General features: G+C 40.0%; 1 protein-coding gene across 1 annotated transcript in view; it reads left to right on the forward strand.

Moving 5' to 3' along the window:
• thsd7ba (thrombospondin, type I, domain containing 7Ba) overlaps nucleotides 1-19,482 on the forward strand; it is a gene marked incomplete at its 5' end in the record, with an annotated part of 133,920 nt that overhangs the window by 82,889 nt on the left and 31,549 nt on the right. Inside the window, 2 exons of the mRNA XM_083996343.1 lie at nucleotides 3,560-3,826; nucleotides 5,059-5,237. Of these exons, the coding sequence (XP_083852469.1) occupies nucleotides 3,560-3,826; nucleotides 5,059-5,237 (446 nt within the window). The remainder of the gene's footprint in view (nucleotides 1-3,559; nucleotides 3,827-5,058; nucleotides 5,238-19,482) is intronic.

Genomic DNA, 19,482 nt, shown 5'->3' on the forward strand with positions numbered 1-19,482 from the left:
GTATTTGTTTCCACTTAAAACACAAGAACAAAAGAAGCAGAACAGAAACCACCTCCTCCTTTTACAAATGAAAAGTCCAATTATTAACAGTAAAACAAACCTTTGCTTAATTTAATAAACTCAGATGTTTAGCTGTTACAGCCTTATTTGGTCCCACTTGGCTTATGATGGTTAATTTTAGCTGATGTTAGTAAAACCTAGTTTGGCATTACATCAGTTTGCTGAATTGAGCCTCTATATAACATAATTACAACTACTTAAACAAAATACTGACAATAAGCTGGTTTTAGCTGTACCCAACTACATTTCGTTACTACGTGAAACTACGTTTCATATTAGTAATTATCTTATTATAATGTAACTAATTAATGTAACTGTTTCATTTATCTCCTCAAGGTCATGTTTACCATATGTGTACCATATATTTAGTCTGTTGGTGTCTGGTAGTCCAAAGACGTACAGATTTGGTCAAAACGTGAGTCTAAATTGCTTGTAGGTGTTAATGTGAACGTGAATAGTGGTTTTGTCGCTATACTGGCCCTGTGATAGACAGGAAACCTGTCCTGGGTGTACCACACGCTCACCAAATATCAGCTGGGATGAGCTCCAGCCCTCTGGAGCCCTACAGTATAAGGATATGGATTATGTACGGATGGATGGATGGTGCCCCGTAGAATTTTCACAACCTCATAACCTCTCCAAGTAAATATTTAATGAAAATACAAGGTGCAAGAATGGGTTTGTGCTAGGCCAAAAGATGCAGAGCAAAAGAATATACTGTATGGCATATTCTGCATCTAGGCCTTTTATGAAAATAATATATTTAAGTGCAACGCCTTTATGGTTGCCAACATTTTTTAATCTTAAATGTCTTACCAGCCTAACCGGCTACCTTCCAGGCACTGGTCATAAAGTTATATGCCCCATGTTTAACACTTCTCTGGGATTTTGATATCCCTAGCAAGATGTATTTGTAGTTTTGAGTGCCCTTGGTCAGCTCAATATAGTTTTACATGTCCTCTCTGAAACACTCACAAGCACAACTTGTTTAGCCAATCAGAAGAGAGGCTCAGTTTCTTTATCTTTTTCAATTATTGAAGACTTGAACCTTGTTGTTGACTTTAAATTAAATGTTAAAAGATTTACCTTAGTTGCTCACGCTATCATTGTTTAGGTCTCTATTTAACCATCTTAAACCCTAAGAGAAACCCAAACAAATCAATCAAAGATTGCACTTCTAGTTTCAGGGACATTTCAATGTTTCAAGACAAGTTTAAAGGAAACTAGAAAATAAAAATGTTGTATCACAGAATTATGAAATATAAAGATGTGATATATTCATCTCATCTGCCAAGGTCCAATCCTACTCAGTTGCATTTCTGACTTTCCGTCTCTCTATATTTCAAGCTATGAATTGAATGTATAGAATCAAGTCAAGTGCTCTTATCAGATTCATTGTTTGAGCATTTATGACATGAAGAGGTGCTTAGAGTGACTTTTCATTTCATGAAATGGACCATAGGCACACTAGTGTGTCAACGAGAGTATGATATTTATAGCTGTTGAGAACAAAATAACATATGTCTTATCTCATATCTCATGATGTGAAGCAGACAATCAATCATGGGAAAGAGTTTTGAGCAGATGGACAGCTTGACAGGTTGTGTCTGTTATTCGTCCAGATATTAAAACTGACAGTGTCTGAGAGTAACACATGCCTTTCAGCTGCTGCTCAACGTATTCATACTCAACACATATAATGGACAGTACTAATTATTTCAAGCCTGAGGTGTGCTATATTGAGAGTCTAACTCTAATAGTCATAATGGATGTCTTATATATATTTATGTGTATATATATTTTTTTCTTTTCTTTTTTTTCACCCTCATTAGACAAAAGAGCTGGAGCTGGTGTTTTAGAGTTTCAATTAGATTTTAAAGGGAAAGGAAAAAGAATCCCCCATGAATAAATTGTTGCCAAGCCATGGTGCATTTCTGCCTTTCCATCCCTAATATTTAAAGACAAATGTTGACATGATGTTTCTGGTGCAGCTAAAATCAAGATTGATTTCTCAGAAGCATGTTGTTGCCAATTCTCTATCAAAAGAACTCTCAGCAGATAACATGGCAACCCACAAGACGAGTCTTTGTGGGTTATAAGGGAGAATTCTGCAGAATACCTCTGTTTCTGTTTTAGTACAGTGATTTGGGGTTGCCAGAAGGCAATCTGGGAAATGAAATTATTAAGTGGCATAAAACAGAATGAGAATGGGGGAAAGTGGATATAACAAAAAGAGAATTACAGCTCTTAATCACAAAATAAATCCTGAGCTGAACATCAGTGACTAATGATATAACAGAGTGTGAGTGTCTGCACAGCTTTCCATTGTCTGGCCATCTCTCCATTCTTGTTCCTTGAATCACAGTCCGACTGTGCATTGTTGATCGCTGATAATACCTGCAACCACTGTGAATAAAGGCACCGAATAAATGTTTATCAGGAGAAAAATGTAACAGACAGAAAGAAATTATCTCGGTTTCTACTCGCTTCTCATTGTAACATACACTGTTTGTACTTGCTTTGCTAAAATATGGTGCATACTCATACAAAGGAGACCAGATAAATGCATGAAAGGTATCCCATAGCATAGAAACGGCACTTGCTCAGAATGTGTAGTTTCTATATTATGGTGAAAAACAAATTCTCCGTTTTGACATTTCAGAGTTTATAGTTGTAGTAACATAAGACAGATGTTATGTGTGCACCATTCCCCTCAGAGACAAAAATTAAATTTTAATATGCTCGCAAATAGCACTAATCATTCCCTGGGGTTGTTCTGAGTGTCGTTGGAGTATGCTTCACACATGTATTAGCCTGTCATAGTTTTCTCAGGAGTTTAACTGTAAGAAAGGAGAGTAAAATGAGCAGCTAAGTGGTATACTATATCTAAAGGACAAAACATGTTGTAGTCATAAAAAATGCAGTATTCACATTTAGTTGTTGTCTAGGGAAAGTCTTTTTTTGATTTTTGTATCCAGTGCCTTTTAGAAGTGAGAGGACAGTGTTGTTAACAGCCTAGTTTTACATGTGTTGCTGTTACTGTGATCTTGCCAGCTCGAAAACATGCTGTGACATGTTGGATGTTTTGTTAGAATGAGCAAAAAGTCACCATAATATAGGAAGATGATAGTCTACAGTAGGAAGATATGCCAATGTGTGTTACACTTAAGGGGAATATAACGTTGCAGCCTGTGTTTATATGTGGCTTCTGTCATTCACACTTGCAGTGATACAAATTAAAATTTAAACAAATTTGCTCAAGTGTTGACACTGTGAGTGTGAATGCATTATGTATGTTTTATAAATAAATCAACAAAATAGCTCAGTATAATTTCTACTTTTATTTATATTTGATCAGATTTCTTTCTCATCAAGTGTCCTTTAGCTGTCTATCATCTGATGTTTATGTCTCAGTCTCTATTCCAGCATGGAAAAAAGTTGGAACTCATGCACAGTAACTTTCCATCATTTACACTGTTTTGTCAATCTTCTGTCGCAGGTCGCAGCAAAAAAAAGGAGCTTTGCCTAAATGAGGAGTTGTATCCATTGGAGGAGACGGAGGCTTGTCCCTGTGAAGAGTTTTTATCACAGCCCTATGGGAACTGGTCCGCCTGCATCCTGCCTGATCCCTCAGTGTCTGGGTCCCTGCAGGGCTGGATGAGCCACCGGGAGGTAAAGGAGTGTGGCAAAGGTCTGCGCTACAGAGCCGTGGCCTGCATAAATCAGCAGGGACACCTGGTCGACCCCAAACTCTGTACAGACTCAGGTAGGACTATCAGAAATGCATTTCAGGAATTATGAAAAAATCTTTATCTCTATAACAGACTGGCTTTTTACAGACCGTCAAAATGTGATTAAAGGAGGACCGCAAGTGTTCTAAAATTGTAATAAATCATGTCATTAGTAGATATTATAGTTTAATTATTTTCAAATTTCTCATTTAGCTGCCTTACTATAATCCGTATTTCTTTTTAAACTGAATTTTAAAATAGATCTTCTAAGGTCATCATTTATTTATTAATTCATTCATCTATTTTTAATGATCTTTTAAATTTGAACTGTTAATTGACAGATTCATGTTAGATTTGTAAATTCTTTTTCATAACCTCTCATTTTACTGCCTTTACTTTTATATTTTAATCTATTTTACAATTAATTAATTTGGATTTTTTTATTAACATGTTATAAATTAATGTAATGCTTTATTACACTCTTGGTGTTCCATAATGATTAGCCAAAGACACATTGATCCTGTTCATGTTCACCAATTTCATGCTGGAAGTGAAGGATTTGATTTTTGTTTTGCTTTAACTTAGTGATTGACAGCCCATCTCTCTCTCTCTATCTGTCTAATGCAATTTTCAGAGTTGCTTGGAACTGTTTATTATTAGATTTGATTTTAAAAGCATAAATTGAATTGCAACTACCCGTGCCAAGCAATGTTTTTCTTAATGTATGACATATTTATAGTTGTTTTATTTTTTCACAGGTCTTGTATATGTCTGTGCTGATGGGTTAGATAAAAATGACATATCTACTATACTATATACTATCTACCAGTATGCCAGAATAACTGGATAAAAAAACAAAATAAACAGATGAAACTGTAATTGCAATGACATCTTCTAAGTGGTGGTTATTTGAAATGTTTCATTGCTACATCATTGTCCTATTTCATTTTAATGAGAAAGGAATTTGGTGGTATAATGATGATGAAGTCATCTAAGACAGCAAGCAAACAAGAAGGAGAGAACAAAAAGCATAATACAGTGTGAAAAACCCTTGAGCAGTCTTACTAAGCCATGTTGGCACAGGGTAGGAATGAGACAGTCATTAGTCAGATAATTAGCTCTCTGTGTCACGGTGAGCAAGACCAAGGTCTGCTGGAGTGCAGGCCACTGGCATGTCTGTCTGACATTATTAATGTGATACCGAGTGCAGCTGCTGACCAAGTCTAAACCCGGCTTCCGCCTCCCGTCTGCCAATGTTCACTTCCAGGCTACATGGTGGAGGTTTGCCACATCCCTTGTCCCCTGGACTGTAAACTCAGTGACTGGTCAGCCTGGTCATCCTGCAGTGCATCCTGTGGCAGCGGGTTAAAGATCAGGTCCAAGTGGCTCAGGGAGAAAGCTTTCAATGGTGGACGTCCATGTCCCAAGCTGGATTTGAAAAACCAGGTAAGGCTTGCACCAGCTGTTTAACATTCTGTACAGTACAAGAGGGAAACACATTGTTGCAGGTAACACGTTTTACATTTTGTTGGTGGTTTTGTTATCAGTCTGTCGTTGGAGTGGAAAATGAACTCATCCAGGGATTCTTTAGGAATTTCAGTTTCCATACTGAGACGCAGCATAAACAAGCAAACATCGTTGAGCTCATCATCCATCTACATTGTTCTCAAGTCAGTTCTTCACAGACTCGATTGTTTCCAAAGACACTTACAACAGAGTGCAGATGAGGGTAACTGATGTTTGGATTCCACTCCTGCTCTTTACCATATGCATATAATAGGAGGCTAAATTGGTAAATGTAGAGAAATTAGTTCACTAATGCTAGTGCACTCACCCTGCTCCATGTTTACACAGACATACGGCGTTTGCATAGTATGAACATTAGTATGGTGCACGCAGTGGTATTCATCTTAATTTTTTACACATCTCTAGGATGCCTTTAGAATATATTTTCCTCCAGCCGCGCTTGTGTTGCAGCCTGGTGCTGTCACATAAATACACAGGGGGCTTGTTGCATTCTGCTCGCATTTCAATGACAAGGTTTATTACCCATCAGCCAGCAGGACTCTTGGGTGACCTGTTCATTTTCTGGTGTCTGCCGTCGGACCAAATAATTTACCTTGCAAGACATGCCCTTTCCTTGACATAAAACAGTACAATGTTAAGTAACAAGAAGAAGCAGGGATGAGAGGGCCAAGTGGGATGATGGGAGTTTTTGATATTCCACAGTCAGTCTGGATCTGTAGCTCTGAATATTTTGTGACAGTGAATCTCTCGTGGTGTGATTGTTTTAACGAGGGGAGGTCTTTTAAGAATGTTGCCTGTGCGCTTGAATTGGCCTGAAACTCTTTGTGCAGGTCAGTATGTAAATGAGACACGGTGTGTGAAAAGTATTCCAGTGTGCTGGAGTGGAGGGCTGTGTACAGATGGTTAAGTGCCCACTAACAAGGTCTATATGGCCCCAGTTGTACACTGTAAAATGTAATTGTATATCTCACTTAAAAAGAAAAGTGACCTTAACTCATTTCAGTTTACTCTGTTGACTATCCTCACTTTTACTTAGTAAAGACAACTTTCTACTGAGGCAAGTAATCAAACTCATCAGCTGCAAGTAACCTGTACTTAGAGGTTTGAGTGAGCAAGACCCATCTGCATCACCAGCAGCAACTCGGCAGCATTCGGCAGCTCTCGTCGAACGCACATGCGCAGTTGCGCACTGACGAGTGACGACGTGCTTTGAATGAAGCCCCGGTAAACCGTCAACAACAAGGCGGCTGCTGCAGCTAGAGACCATAGAGCTAGAGACACGGTAAGTTTCACTGGTTTTGTATGTAGCAAACTTGTAGTCATTATTCTTATCATATAATTTATCTGTTAGTTCAGTTTTGTGTTTCATTTTTGCTGTTGCTGCGAGTCGGTCCTTTGCAGTCATGTGAAAGCTAAAGCTAACTAGCTCTTCATGTGAAGTTACTCGGATAGTGTAACGTTAACATTTAGGGATTTACTGGAGTTTCAGCAAACACAGCGTGCTTATTAACGGTTGAAAAAGACCCCCCCCCACCCCACCCCGTCGGTCGGACGGTGAGACGGTGAAGTTGCGCGATTTAGCACGTTTGTTTACCTGTCCATGTGCCTGTGTATGTGTGTGTGTGCAAGAGAGAGAGCCACAGACACAGTGCTGGTTGATAAGTTTAGTTTTTTATATCATGTACAGCTCTAATCGTTTGTGCTATGACTTGGTTACAGTTTAACTGATTGATTTTTTGGTTTCTTTTGCAGGTTTTTATTTCTGAAGACAGAATGCCTTGGATGTGTAAGTACTGCTTGTTTTCTTCTGAGGGCTACACTATTATTCAAGACTGGCTTCCCTGTCAGAAGCGGCTGAAGCCTGACATTGCCAGCACACCTGATTCAGGCATGTCACAAGATGCACATGAAGTTGAAGATTTTTCTAGTGATCCTACAAAGCAAGACAAAAATGAGGCAGAAGCTCAAATCGAAAATTTTGATCATTTATAGCATCAACTTGAGCATAATTTAGCCTCACTCCATGCCATTCAGCAAATTCTCATGAACATGGTGTCAGTGACGATTCAGTCATGAGAAAGATTCCCTCCAAACATGTTTTAAGATGTATATAAAATCTCTAATTTGAATAATAATTTGTCTGTTTTTCCCTCAAAAAACAGACACTATTTTCAAGAGCAAGGGGGGAAGTGTTGGCCAGAAACTTAAGTATCTGCAACAAGTCACACCAGAGGTAAGTTTCTCAGATACAAAGTAACACATTTTTTATCATGTGGGGAACAAAATACTCAACCCCATTGTGTGTGCAGAGCTATTAATTGATTGTCCTTTAAGTGATGTATGTTCTACATTTGTCAGTACAGATATTGCTGCGACGTGAACGGCAGTCCTCTGGCCTTCCTGTGATCCTTGGAGATGAGAACACAGACTTCTTCAAGACATGCTTTGTAAGTTGTCTTTATCACAATTTTTTTAATTCCACACCACAGGATGTTCACTCTATTTAATTCTGCTCCTTATGTTACTTTGATAGCTTTAGTTTTAGTTACTTCTCTACCACTCTCTACCACTAACTTTTAGTGGCTGTCTTGTGTTTCTGCCGTGGAAATTCAAGGTGACATCTGATATGTAATTTTGGTGTTATTGCTGCTATTGTTGTTAGGACTGCGAAGACCCAGACATGTCTCACACCGCCCGTGGGATCCTGACCATCGTTCCTGAGGACAGACAGGCCTCCCCTGACTCACTGCGCTTCAGTCTTCAGGTACTGCAATCATTTTGGAAGGAAGAGTTGTCATGGATGACCTTGGAAATCTTCCACATGCCAACAACTGAAGTACACCTTTGACCTCATCCAAAAGGTGCTTGGACACTTGGACATAAATCCCTATTACCAAAAAATACAATCACTCAAAAATCTTCTAATGCAATGACTGAATGTGTTCACAATGTGAATGTGACGTGACATTATGGGTCACATTGAATCCTTAACCCTTGTTGGAAAAGTGATATTTTTTTCTTGTTAGATCCTTTTTTGTGGGAGGGAGCCTCATCGCCCTTTCAGACTACTAAATTGTTTTACTAAATGGTGTATGTTCATGAGAAGAAACAACTTTCCTTTCAGCTTTTCTTTTTCCTTTTGTGTTAATGCTGACATGATTGTGGTGATACTGATTACCAGCATCAGGTTCTTTAGCCACTTATCTCAGACTTAATATATGTTGAAAGATATATCTATTGATAGTGCAGTTCTAAACTCATCCACTAAGAATTTAAATCAGAAAGCTCTGAGCAGGTTTCATTGGGAGTTGTCTTAAACATCATGATTACAGTTGCGCATTCAGTTGAAATAGTGATCTTATTTTACATACAAAATATGTAATATAAAAAAAAGGTTTATAGGTTTAAAGTGTTTATATTACAAAGTATGTAACCATACCTGAGCCTGGACCCCATTTTTATATGTATTTGTGTTCAGAACAAAAAAGTTTAATTATTAAACTCTGTTTTCCATTCAAACTGTTGTCTGTTGTCTCTTAGTTTCAATAGCTTATCACTTTTAGTTCAGCTTACTTGAACATATCAAGGCAATCGGTTTCCTGATATTTTTCTAGTAATGTGAACTTGTAAAACTTGTAAGGATAACTTATTTTCATGAGTACTGCTTAATTAACATAACTCACAAGTTTAAGTAGTCATAATTGACATTTTATAGTCAACCTAACTAATGATTTTGAGTTAACTTCACTCAAGTTTACTGCCATTATCTGAGTTGTATAAACACAGTTATTTTCAGCTATATCACCTTAAAATGAATTAGCTACTCTACTTGGAAATTTTAAGGCAATCGGTTTCCTCACTTTTTTTAAGTAAAGTGAACTTATTACAATTTACAGTGTAATGCCCTGTAATAACCCTCACCACTGAAACTGGAGCTCACTGCAGCCAATGCCCTCGCGGATTTATCCTGAGGGCGAACTAGGGCTCAGTGTTAACATTAACAAATTGGCCATTTAAAGTCAAGTACATCTGTCCAAAGAGGGGGCGGAAGGATACTATAACCTGTACTTTAGTTCAACTGGTATTTTGTTGAGGTATGAGGTTGCATCTCTTTGCTGTTAACAAAAAAAAAAAAAAGGATTTGTCACAACTGACTTCTCCACATGGACATGAGCTGTTTTTTTCTTAAGTGATGGCACTTCACTGCTGAGCCGTCTGATTTACATTTGGTCCTTGGTACTTCATTAAGTCTGTGTTAGGGGGCAGCATGACAAAGAATATTCTCAATCTTAATAGATAGCCCTTCTCACTTTACAAACACTCGTTCTTTTATCATCCACTGTGAACCACTCTCAAGCCAAAGTCTGGCCTTACTCTTCAACAGCAGATGTTTCCCCTCGAGCCGTGGCCCGGAAGTGACTGGTTTGACAGAGATGAAATTTACAGTGCACCACAACTCATCCTCTCGTCTCATGGTTGAGTGAGCAAGGAGAATAGGGGGAGAGATAGACAGGGAGGGAGAGAGCGAGGTAAAGCCAAAGTGCCACTACGAAAATAATGAGCGAGAATGGCCGCATTGTTGAACAGACTATGTAGGAGTTTGGCTGTGAAGTAAACTGTATGTGTGCTGGTAATGAGGTAGCCTGTTTTTTGCAATGGTAAAATCTGATCAAGAACGAGTTAATCAGGATGAATAATACATGCTTCACCACACTGAAAACCTGCCTTTGTGGATCTGTTGCCGACTCAGAGTTTTTTCTCCTTGTGGGAAAATAATCATGAACTCAGTTACAGATTTTGGATGTATTTCTGGGGCAGACGTCTGTTTATAGGTTAGCAAACAAAACTGACACACACAGGTCTGTCAAGTTTGGGATTTTTTCCCCCCTACATATTGAACATGTATGTATGTTACCTTAACACACAAAAGGTAAAGTAGGGCATTGATTAAACACTGGATCTTCTGTAAAATGATAGCATGCCCAGCTAATTATCCCTAAAGTACTAAACTAACCAAGCATCAAAGGCTTAGGAGCAGAATATCCTTTCCAAGTTGCCTGAAAAACATGCTTTCAGGACCAACACGTCCATTGTGTAGTATTTCCTCACTGTGTGAAACCCAGTTCAAAAGAAGTTAATGCAACACGGTTCTGCTCTTCATTAGATGTGGGAAAGTTGACACTGCAGAAAGTCCACCCATACTTTCTATATTTTCCAAACACATGGACCAGTCCTCTCTCTGCCTCCGCTTTCTGTCTTGTAATGTGAAAGATGAAGAGACAGTGTCTTCAACTAACTCATAGAGCCACAGGGGCAGTGTGAGAAATTACTTTTGATGGAAAGTAGCTAAAGCCTCTATGAAGTCATTAAATGTAGCAAGATTACGTAATATGCTAATAATCAGATACGGGGACATCATTGAGCTGTTTTTGCATTCAAGACCACAATAGTTCTATAATCACGAATGTTGACTGACTGGTGATATTTCTACCACTGGGTCGGCAGATGAAGTGCTGATCCACAGTTTATTACATTATGGCAAATATGGATTGGTACTACTAAAGGCAATAAAGGAAGAATCAGCAGGGGAGAGCGAGGGAGGAGAGAGAGAAGTCATTGGTAATGAGGCTTCGTACTAATCACTGAGATGAAGGGGGGAGTTAGACATAAGTAAATAAAGACTACATTATTCCCAGGCAGGAACTGCAAGCTGTTTGAGAGTCAGGTAGACGGTGTCTGTGCTTTGGGACCAGTCCAGTTTAGCGTATATCCACCACAGTCCCTTTGAGTTTGTCTTGAAACGGGCTCCGATGCTTAAATGCACTTAAAAATCAAAGGACATAATTCCCATGGCTGACGCTCTGGCTCATCCGAGTAGCAATGGGCCTGGTGGAGCATATAAAGGACGGACGGCATCATCCCCTTCATTATGTTGCTCGTAGGCAAACTCAAAGAGGTCTAGTGCATGCTCAACCTGTTGCCTGAGAAGACAAGAGAAGTACTGTAGCCACTCCAGGGTTTTAATGATATGTGATGTGAGGGCCATTGGTCATCATCATCATTTATCTCAGCTGGTCATCCTACTTTAGGTACTGGAACAAGGACAAAGGACCAGGACTCTCCCTGTCTGTAGACTTAAGTTCCTCTGGAGATTCTCAGCCAGCTGGGCTGCACAGTCCTTGAACAGCCTCGGGCACACTATCCAGGCCAGTTGCTTTTAGGCTTTTGAGCTCCATCCACAACTCCTCCTCTTAACAGGAGACACGACCCTACAGTAGTTTGGAGCGAGGTGCAGCTGCTCTGTCAGGTTGCGAAGGAGATGCCACAGGGGAAGGTCCAGCTGACGCAGTGGGAGGTAGAACAGGTGAGGCTGTGTCAAACCTGTTTTAGAACAGGTTGAACTCATTGGCCTTGTCCACATCGCCCGATGTTGCCTGACTGTTTTTCCCTTCCTCACCTCCCCGGTGGAGTACTGTCTTTGTACTCATCCTTCACCTGCTTTAACTTCCTCTTCAGCTCCTGTTGCACACACCTGAGGTTTTCTCTCCCCCCCGTCCCCGTCCCTGGAGGCCTTGCTTTTATGGTGTTTTTGATGTTACCGGTGATCCACGGGTTTGTTGTTTGGAAAGCAGTGTACAGTCCTTGCTGGTAATACAGTGTCCATACAGAAGTTAAGGCAGTCCTTGAGAAACACCTGAGCCTCCTGGGGCCAGTTCCTGAATGAGCAGGTGGTTGTAGTCTGCTTCAATACACAGGGTTTTTAGAGAGGCTGAAGAAAAACCACAATATGATCTGATCTGCCAAGTGGTGGGAGAGCTGAAGCAGCGTAATGCCAGGAACACGCTGCCTGCGTTGCGTGACGGCTGATGTCACTGAACTGCTGCAGAGAAGCATGCATGTGTTCACACTGGCTGTGTTTCTGCTGCCGCTGCTGCTGCTGCCAGCTACATGGAGTTTACAGGCTACTGGAATGTTGGATGAATGTGGGATTTCTTTTCATCATAAATCAATTTTTGATGCATTTTGAACATGCCTATATAGCTTATTGCCTTATCTTTTCAATTCTTCAGTGTCCAAACAAATAAGGTGATCAATATAAAGCCAGGGGTTACATTATCTGTTGTTCACAAACAGAATTGGTCCTCCACATTTTTTTTCTTTCCACTTGCTTTGGCATCTCTGTCCACTCATACTGCCAATGACGCCCGCTGTTTTTATAAGTAGGTAAATATGAAGTAGCTGAAATCACAGCTCAGTCTTTGTCTTTCATGTGAAAGATATTTCTGTAAAAAAAATTGAAAACCTGGTCTTGTTTAAATACAGTTTTCTGTAAATGCGGCACAAAAACATTTCTAAAAGACTAAAATCAGACTACTTTCAAGCAGCAGCCAATATATGTCCAGTTATATGAATGTATAACTGCACTGTCATTTAATGAAATCATCATGCACCTGAGTTAAAGACAATATGGTTTTGGCTAAATTTATTTGTAAAATGATCACTGGGGGGGGGGTAAAGGTAAGTTGTCAACACTGCAAGTTGAGTAAGTAGCTAGCTTGCTAAGGTTTAATCTCCTAGAAGTATTATTATTTCATCTGGCAGAATCAGGGGTCTCTCATTAGAAATAAAAAAGCTGTTTTTGTCTCTTCTTCAAGTACAAAAAAAATACTCTTAAGTTATTTCTAGTTTAATATAGTAAATCTGACTAATGAAGCATGCTTTTTATACTTTTACCAGAGTTATACATCACTGATGCATAAAAATTGTATTTAAAAAAAAGGAAAATAAAAAAACACCAACAAACATTGAGATGCTATTTTTCGGTATAAGCCATGTCTGAAAACAAGATGCCCTGAGAGACGGCTACAGAGAGCTCACAGATGTCAAAGGAGAACTCCCAGAGAAACACACAAATTGGATCTATAATTACTGGAGACATTTGAGTTTCGTTCTCCCTCAAGTGTGTGCCGCCAAATGCTGAGATATCAAGTGGTATATACGCTATTTCCATAACACACCGCAGAGTTGTCTTGAGTGTCAGCCAGCCACTGTGCCAGTCAGACACTTATTTCTCATTCTATTAATGCCTGGGGCCTCCACTCCATCTACTTTGTCCCTGTCCTATAGAGAAGCGTCCTCCCTGTCCACCTCCAACACTCCTCTGCTATACGTTGTGTGACAGTGGTGGGAGGTCTGTGGGAGTGAGAGACATCAGCCAGACTTATGAGGCTGGTCAGCTTATGTGGACACTGAGGACACGCTGTTATATATATATACGTATATTGTATCATATGGCACATATACCATCATTAATATTGAGCTGATGTGCTCTAGTGAGTGCTACTGTATAGTGAGTGCTCTCTCAAATACAAGGTGCCATGTCTCAAATCCTAATATAAAAAAAACATGAATAACTGGAAGCACCAATTACCAATAACCACCTGCAGGAAGAGGTGTACTTTTTTTTCTAATTATCTTTTAAGTCTGTGGCAAATAATTTTTATTTTACATACCATCCTATTGGTTTTGATAATTGGGTTGAGTGAAGCAGTTCACCAAATAAAAGTTTCTATCTATTTCTGTTGGAAGGAAATCACCCTTTTCGTGTATGTGTGTGTGTGTCTGTGTGTTTGTATAAAGTCAATGACATAGTGCAGCATGTGGAACACAGTAAAATCAATCTTTCCCATTCATACCGTTGATGTGTCTATCTGCTTGTTGCAGAGGTTAGAGAGGAAATGAAAGGAGTTCTGTTGAATAAGCGGTTGTTTCTTGATGTTCTGTCTTCCACCAATGGCTTTTCTGTTACAACTGCCACATATAGACAAACGCAAATTTGCTTAGAGAATGCTTTGAGAGTAAAGACTCTCAGTTAATAACATGGCCATTTGTTTCTTGTCTGTTATAAATGTATTTCTGCTTAATAGGTTAGATCAGTTTTTATTCTTCTTCTTATCAAGATGCAGCCAGAATAGAGATTAGAGAAACATGATGACCAGTTCTTTATGATGAAGCCCTATTCTCCTACAAACCACGTGCATCACATGGAATATTAATCAAGGGTTTGAATCATTTTTGAACATTGATACATGTAGTTATCACAGTTGAACACAAATGTTTTGACACAATGATACAATCAGAATTGGTCACTGCTGGGAATGGCAACACATGATAAAATATTCACCTAATATCGTTCACTGAAGCAGAGGTCTAAGAAATATTATTCTACTTACCCTATTGAAGCTGTTTTGCTTTTCTTTTCTTTTTTTTTTAGAGCATCAGCAGTTAGTGAATAGTATTTAATCAGCGAGCTTATATGCCAGCAGTCCGATCAAGCCACTCCACAACACATTTATGGAGGAAGTAATCATGTCCACTACATTCTGCTGTTCGTGACAATATTTTGCAACTGGGGTTAATGACTGATTCAATATAAGTGGTCACCCTCAGGCATGTACTTCAAGGCAGAATGCAGTGTTATTCTGCCTGAGTTGTTGGTGGTGCAGGATCATTGTAAATCCCACAAATGTTTTTTTTTTTTAAAGGGACATTGTGTAACTTCTCCTGTTATCTATTGAAAATCGATTATTTCGTTCAAAAGTATGTTTTTCATTCATCATTAATTAACCCCATCAACAAACTGAAGTGTTCCGGTAAGCTCTGAATTTGTCGTTCATATCATTCATATATACATCGAGCGGGTAAGCTCGGTGCTGGCTGCCATGTGGTGTCGCCATGTTTTTACGTTCAGTGGCAGCATGACGGTAGGAAACCACGGAAACTCAGCGGAGACACCGGAGCTGTCGGCTCAGGTCGAGGCGGCGTCTGTGAAAAGTCACCGCAGTAACACAGCGAGGAGGAATGGAGCGTTACACTGATGCTGCATTCACGTGCAGCCGGGCAGACGGCCGTCGGTCACAAATCAGATGTCATTTTAGTCACAGAAGTCGAGAGAAAGCCGGTAAAATATGGGTCAGGTAAACAATACGACATCGCCATGACAACATATTGTCACATATATTGTTTTGCCTCGTGCTGACGGACCACTTGTTTACATAGAGGCTTGTTTATGCCGTTATGTGCAGCGGCTGTTGTCCGTCTGCCGTCTGCCCAATTTCATGTGAATGCAGCATGAAAAATATGATTGAGTTGCTTGCGATATACAACCGCAACGCTTGATGGGAGTAATTCCTACACAATGTACCTTTAAGTATATTTTTGGGGCATCTTTGCCTTTATTTGATAGAGACAGGAAATGGGCAGAGAGAGGGGGAATGACATGCAGTAAACGGCTGCCAGATGCGGGATTCGAAGCAGGGCCGACTGCAGCGAGGACTGTAGCCTCTGCATATGGGGCGTCTGCTCAAGCCACTCAACCCCCAAATGTTTTTGTTGTTTGTTTGTTTGTTTTTCAGCATATGTACCTATTTTGTCAACAAGGAATTTGCTGAAATGAAGCACTTATTGCTTTCTTCCTGTTTGCATGTCATGATTGGATGTCTTGGCTCAGTTCTGCTGGTATTTTTTTGTGTTTGGCAAATGTCAGTGTAAGCTGTGAGGGTGCTCATGCTGCTGGCTGTTTTTCTCCAGAAACTCTGAGCTTTGTTGTGGTGCCTGTTTAGAGGAGTGGGATGGGAAACAACAGATACACTTCATTATAGCCACTCGTTTGTTGAGTTTTTTATTGCTTCATCACAGATGTTTGGGTTATGTGGTGGCACCTTTGGCAACACGTTGAGCTACTATAAGTTATTGGTTAAGCAAACAATATTTTTTTTTGTTTCCAACTGTTGAAGCCTCCTCTTATGTTGTTGTCATTATTCTGCTGAGTTCCCTCTTGGCTTAGCTCAGGAAAAGTGAGGTTACTTGGAGGCTAATAATTGTGGATTGTCTTAAAATCCTTTGGCATATCCAAAGTGTAATGAGCTGCAAGTGAGAAAACAACATGGATTTTGGGTCATCTCATTCAAATTCAGATTTGCCACACTTCATATTCTGCTCAGCATTACATAAACCCAATTAATTCAGAAGCATTGAATTGTGTGACAGCATGCCTTGCTGTTCGTATGTCATGAATTAGTCCCAAACAGCTGAACTCTTTTCCTGTTTAACGTCTCTGAATTAGCTGCTGGACAAGGAACACACTCAATGAACTTATGGCCATCTGTTGTTTATCAGTGCTGCTTTTTATTGAAGAATGTAGTCTGTCCCAATAATAATAATCAAAGTGTTTTTATTTAATTTTCTGTTCAAACAACAAGCATCCCATTCATACAGAGACACCAGAACTCAGTAGTCTGTCCCAAGACAAGGAGTCTTGATCTTGTAATTTGAGTATGTTGATAAAAAAATATTGTGTATCTAAAATGGATGGATGGATGGATGGATGGATGGATGGATGGATGGATGGATGGATGCTCTTGAGTTTGTTCAAGATTTCAAGTGTAAAAGACGGACTGTGGATCAAACCTCCCAACTCTGGGGTTGATCCATAACCTGCTGTCGTCAACACACAGGGTTACGCATCCTACAGTAACAAAACAGTTGTGTGTTTATCTCAAAAACTGGGTGACCTGTACAGACAACATCAGTGGATATGATTTGCACAAGAAAAGCCAGGGTTGAGAGACCAAGGCAGAATGCCAGGGACTTCCATCACACAGCCCTGCAGGAGGAGCAGTTATCGTCTGTATTGTGGTCTGCTGGCCCAGTAGCATTTGGACAACGGACAAAAAAGATACTAGACAAACTATTGAAGGAGGGTAGCTCTGCTTTTTGTTGTCCTAGAGTATGTGGGAGTGGAAGATTGATTACCAGATCTATAATGTGCAACACCTTCCACCCACTGTGTGCAATGCAACTGCTGTTGACAGCGCCTTCAGTGCCAGGATGCTCAACCGACAGTATATAAAAGGGTCACCTCCTCCCTCCTGGCCTGGGCCCCTACAACCACCACAACACCCACTATTAGAACTATAAGACAACCATCACATCCAGCCTCATCTAACTTTTTGTCATGGATTGTTTTTCAACATCTGGTATTCTCCTCTGCCTCACTAAGCATGATCATTATCTGCTGCTGACTGTATTCATGCAGCTGCTGTTCAGCAATATGAGCTGCTTTGCTTATTACTTTATTCAAGTGTTATTTGAAGATTTTATAGTAAACAAGTGCAGCTCTGTTGCTTTAATGTTTGACTCACATATTATGTTCTGTGTTGATTGCTGTTCTAATTGGGTTTTTTTTTTTTTTTTTGCTGTGTGTATTACCACTGCTGTTTTCACTTCTTTACTGTAACTATAAGTTGTTGGTTAATTGCTGTAGCTTTGCTGAGCATGGCTTTGCAATTAAAAGACCCAATGCTATGTCATCTTCATGACTGCTGAATTTAAGGGTTGAATTCCCAAAGGTTAAAGGATAATTTCCGTTCTTTACAACCTGGACCTTATTTCTAGCATAAAATACAATCATTTTATAGCCTGACAAGCCAGACTATATCACTAAAATGTATAGTCTGGCAACGACCGGTAGACCTCGGCTCAATCCAGGGGGCGGGATGAAGGCTGTCTTTCAACTGCCTCTGCACGCAATAGGGTAGCGCTACGACCAATCAGAGCAAAGAGCAGGATGTCGTTAGCCTGACAAGCCAATGAAAATGTATGTCGTTATCGCGTTAAGCCCGCCCAACGACTCTCTAAACAGATAGAGCGCTGTGATTGGTGAACACAATCGGTGTTCGAGACTCAAAAAGTTCCTATGGCTCGTTTCTAGACCCACCTACGGAGCAAATATATTTGCTGCCGCTAGGGTGCATCTAGATTTCTAGGCTAATCATTTTACTCACCCAGACAATTTTGGTGTCATTTGGAGTTGTTTTGACGAAATTAGCTCCAGTGGATAATGCGAGAACACGGGGCACGCAATGCAGCCTCAAAAACTTGTTCATTTCACCAATATTTTGTTATGATACACTAGTGCTATTCCCCTCCGAGCCCGTGGTGGCATGTTATCAACATCCGGCACCTGTAGGTTGACCTACTAACCTCTTTTTTGGATGATGTCATCTCCGTCCGCTGCCCGACGCGGCTAACTTGCTACCGCTAATGCTACAGTTTGTTTCTGCGTGTTTCTGACTTGTCAGAACAAAATGAGGATGAAGTTCAGCTTCCACAGGCTTCCTCTCCGCAGTCTGGACTCACTAAAGCTCCGGCTAGTTGCGCTAAACATGGACCCAAATGCAGAAGCGGAATCATTATTATCAGAATGAGCCGGGCAGCGGTCGGAGATGACATCATCCAGATCAGAGGTCAGTAGGTCAACCTACAGACCCCGGATGTTGACAACATGCCACCACGGGTTCGGAGGGGAATAGCACTAGTGTATAATAACAAAATTTTGGTGAAATGAACGAGTTTTGCGGCAGATAATGTGTTATTTAGAGGCTGCATTGCGTGCCCCGTGCTCTCACATTATACGGGTATACGCGCCGCTCCACTGGGGCTAATTTCGTCAAAACAACTCCAAATGACACCAAAGTTGTCTGGGTGAGTAAAATGATCGTATTTTATGCTAGAAATAAGGTCCAGGTTGTAAAAAACAGAAATTATCCTTTAAATTCCCAATCGATTCTTGTTCTCAAATGGTTTATTAATAGAAAAGAAAACTGCAACTCAAGGAAACGCTACACTGACTTTGGAGCAGACTGACTTCGTCCAAATGCATCTTCTGTGGTTTTTTTTGCAGCTAATGTGTTGTCAAATTGCTGAAGATGTTTTCTGAACCTCCAGCACGTTTGTGTCTTTGCGTAAGGGCTGGACAGAGCCACTGATTTCCTGAATTTGATTCAGTTCAAATTGCAAAGTGCTTGGATATGAATGAGTTTCTCAGCGAAGTAATGTTGTAAATTTAATCTCTAACCTGGTGCATTATTCATATGTTACATAACAAATGGACCCCACGCAGTTACATTAACCCTCTATGGTACGCATTATGATCCCAGTTGGTAAAAAAATGTTTTGGGTGTTTTTTTGTCTTAAAATAGACCAAATAAACATAATCAAGAGAAATTTTCAAAAAATATTATTTTTTTAGTAGTTTTTAGGGTTCGTTGCCATACGGCAACACCGTACGATAGTGGAAAGTAATGAAAATAATAGTTTTGTC

Source organism: Trachurus trachurus (genome assembly GCF_905171665.1).
Source record: "Trachurus trachurus genome assembly, chromosome: 21".
Classification (NCBI taxonomy): domain Eukaryota; kingdom Metazoa; phylum Chordata; class Actinopteri; order Carangiformes; family Carangidae; genus Trachurus; species Trachurus trachurus.